The 3,393-nt window shown below is 58.2% G+C and overlaps 1 protein-coding gene across 1 annotated transcript; it reads right to left on the reverse strand.

Annotated features, from left to right (window-relative positions):
* Window positions 1–1,505: 1,505 nt before the first annotated feature.
* On the reverse strand, window positions 1,506–3,052 carry GJD3 (gap junction protein delta 3). The gene has a single exon (XM_019550512.1). It carries the CDS (start codon window positions 3,031–3,033, stop codon window positions 2,143–2,145), a length of 891 nt encoding a protein of 296 aa, XP_019406057.1. The 5' UTR covers window positions 3,034–3,052; the 3' UTR covers window positions 1,506–2,142.
* Between the last annotated feature and the right edge of the window lie 341 nt (window positions 3,053–3,393).

Here is a 3,393-nt window from a genome sequence, read left to right on the forward strand (position 1 = left end):
GTTAACTGGAGGGGGGGGGGGTCCTGTTTGTGGCAGGGGAAGGGTTAACAGGCAGGCAGGGTGAATGATCAGTGGGGGTGGGGGTTGTCCTATTTGTTTTCCTTTGTACCTTTTTTTCCAGTGGCCTCAGGGCGAGTCCGTCCCAGCCCTCCCACAACAGGAAAGTGTGTGTGGGGGAGCCTGGCCCGCCGCCAGCACCCCCCTGCTTTGTCGCACCCTGCCACGAAGAGCCCCTGGGACCTGGCAGCTGAGGCTCAGCCAAAGCAATGAGGCAGGTGCAACTGATGCTGACAAAGCGTTGAGTTAGGAGACAGAAGAGTGGGGAACCTGCACTACATCCTGCTGTCCCACAGCCCCATGCCAGCTTAGTTTTGCCCTGGGCTTCCTCCCATCTCACACTCATGATGGCCACTCCATGGCCATCGCTGCCACCCCTGCTGTCCAGCCACATCTGCCTGTTGTTCTCCATCACCTGTCGAAAACACAGCATCTGTCCACATGTTTTCACCCTGGGCTCGGCCCTGCCCATGAAGCTGACAGCACAGGCACAAAAACACAACAGCTGCCACATCCAGCCCACGCATAGCACACACAAAAGCAACCCTGCGCCCATGCCCGGGGCCTGCGCAGACTCCCCTGGACGTAGAGCACAGCTGCAGCACGTGGGTTACCTCTGCCCCTTGCGTGCACTGGCACAATCCTGGAGCGATGCAGCCGTGCAGCTCTGTGGGGCTTCACGTGTTTACATGATGGCAAAAGGTTGAAGCCCAGAGCAGCTGGCAGGGGTCAGGGCTTGGAGAGGCAGGATGGGCCCACTGTCTCCCAGCTGGGCTAGTGACAAGCCTGGTGGCTGTCCTGGCAACTGCTCTTTGGGGAAAGCGGTGTTTCTAGACTGCAGGAAACCCTGGTGTTCGGAGCTTAGCTCCTGCCCCACAGTGAACGCCTCCCAAAAGATTTTGCAGAACAAGCAGAGGTGTGCTGGTGATCTCCTGTGGTCCCCGCGTGTGGCCAGGGCCGTACAAGGGCCCAAGCTCTCCTGTTACCCACTGCTCTTTATTCAGAAAACATATCAAAGCTCAGGCATGAAAGAGCCCCTGGTCACAGGCACAGATGACACTTCCCCACCACCACCTCAGCCCCAAGTGTCGAGGGCAAGGGGCCCCCCACTGTGCTGTGGAGAGGCCAAGGCTACCAGGCCAACTCACGGCACAATTTGTCCTTGCTGGATTTCTTACATTGCTTAAATGAAAACTTAGCTTCTTTCAGGGCCAAACCAATGCTCTCACCGCAGGGCAACGCAGCCTCCCCTAGCCACACAGCCTCCCCTAGCTGCCTCTGTCAGGGTGGAGATTAGGAACCAAAAAGAATTGCCATTTACTGGCTCAGATCAGTCATCTCGCCCCCTTCTCCTGTGTCACACAGTAGCAGAGAGCGGATGTGGAAAGGAAGACGGAATTGGGTATGATCAGGGATTTTTTTTTTCCACTGTTCCTCGCTCACTTGCAGCCGCCAGCATTTAAGGTCTAGGAAGAGCTGATTCAGAGGCTGTATCCCTAACTCCCATGCTCAATAGCTAGTGGTGTCCTTTTCCTCCAGGAATTTGTCTAATCTCTTTTTGCATCTGGCTAAACGGTCAGCTTCCACAACACCTAGCGGCAATGAGTTCCACACCAAAAATGACACACAGTGTGAAAAAGTACTTCTTTATGTTCATTTTAAACTTACCACCCACTAGTTTCATTTTGTGATCTCTAGTTCTTGTATTATTGCAGCCTCTGGGGCCTAGAAAAAGCCCCCAGCTCCACCTCTCTTCCTGTGGCCTGGCCTGGAGCCAGCAAAGCCAGGGCCCAGCACAACACAATGAGGTCCCCCTGCCTTGGTGAGGTCTCCATGCATGGGCTGGGAACCACAGGTCACCTTGTTGCAAGGCACAAGACTGGCCCTGCCAGCAGGGGCACTACCAGGCAGTAGAGACTGTGGGGTCCTGTTGCTCTGTCTGAAGGTCACTGTGGAGAGACCAAAACAGCAGCACCCCTGGCCCTTGGAGGCTGAGAACCAACACAGCTCATCTTGATGGTGCCGCTTGGCTCTGTCCTTCTAGCCAGTCAGGTCAGGAGCGTGGAGTGAGGAGGGAGCTGGGCCCTAGATGGTGAGATCGTCCCTGCTCATGGAGGGGGAGGCCTTACTGTGTGGGATAGGGTCTTTGGGCTGGAATGGGGCTGCGGCCTTGTAGTGCTCGGGGGCACTGCTGCAGGGTGACCCCTGGGTGCTCCCACTCTCAGGGGGCAGGAAGCACTGGGCCTGCTCCTGGGCCTGGTTAGACCAGTTGTCTTGCTGTTCAGTGGCAGCAGCAGTGGCACCAGCTGGGTTCGAGGGGCTGACGGATTCCCGTCGCCGGCACTGGCCCTTGTACAGCAGGTGGGCCAGCTCCACCAGGCTGAGCCCCGCAGATGCCATTCCCACTACAAAGTAGAAGTGGATGAAGATGGTCTTCTCGGTGGGCCGGGACACGAAGCAATCCACACGGTGGGGGCAGGGTGCACGCTGGCACACGTACGTGGTCTCTACCTCGAAGCCATACAGCTGCCACTGCCCCAGCAGGAAGCCAACCTCAGCCAGGATCCGTGTGATGACATTGGCCACGTAGACGGCCCGGATATGGCGGCGCCGCTGGGCGGGCTGTGGCCCTGCACCGCACTGGGACCCAACCTTCCCAGCCCTAGCCATTTTGGCAGTCTGGTGCATGGAGTAGATGACAAAGAGCACAGCGGGGGCCGAGAGGACCACCACATGGAAGACTAGGAAGCGGTAGTGGGAGACGGGGAAGGCCCGGTCATAGCAGACCTGCTTGCAACCTGGCTGCCGCGTGTTGCACACGAACTCCTCCTGCTCGTCCTCGAACACATCCCCGCCCACCGTGGCCAGGATCAGGATGCGGAAGATCAGCATCACCCCCAGCCAGAAGCGCCCCACCATGGGCGAGTGCTCCTGCACTGCATCCAGCAGCGAGCTCAGGAAGCCCCACTCCCCCATGGCTGGGGGGTGCCCCGGTGGTGCTGCTGCTGCCGCTGCTGCTGCTGCACTGGGGAGAGTACAAGGTACACCCATCAGCTGCTTGCCTTCCAGGACTGAGGAGTTGCAGGGGAGGGGGAACCCAGATCTCTGTGCATCCAGGGCAGAAGCTGCGAAATGGGGCCCTTTATTGCCCCCAGCATCTGGAGCTTGTAGGAGCAGGGTTGGGGGAGCTTCAGCTGCTCTCAGGATATTCTGGAGCCCACCAGGGGTGTTTTGAAATGGGCCGTACCCATCTCTATGAGAGTGGCAGTGAGTGTTTTGTTTCCAGCAAACAGGCTCTGGCCAGCTGCTTGTCTCTCTAGGGGGCTTGGCCTATGG

The sequence above is a fragment of the Crocodylus porosus genome, unplaced genomic scaffold (genome assembly GCF_001723895.1).
Source record: "Crocodylus porosus isolate Cpor-Errol unplaced genomic scaffold, CroPor_comp1, whole genome shotgun sequence".
NCBI classification, from domain to species: domain Eukaryota; kingdom Metazoa; phylum Chordata; order Crocodylia; family Crocodylidae; genus Crocodylus; species Crocodylus porosus.

Excerpts from the sequence above, each read along its gene's own strand:
- GJD3 (XM_019550512.1), bottom strand. The coding sequence starts at position 3,033 with ATGGGGGAGTGGGGCTTCCTGAGCTCGCTGCTGGATGCAGTGCAGGAG.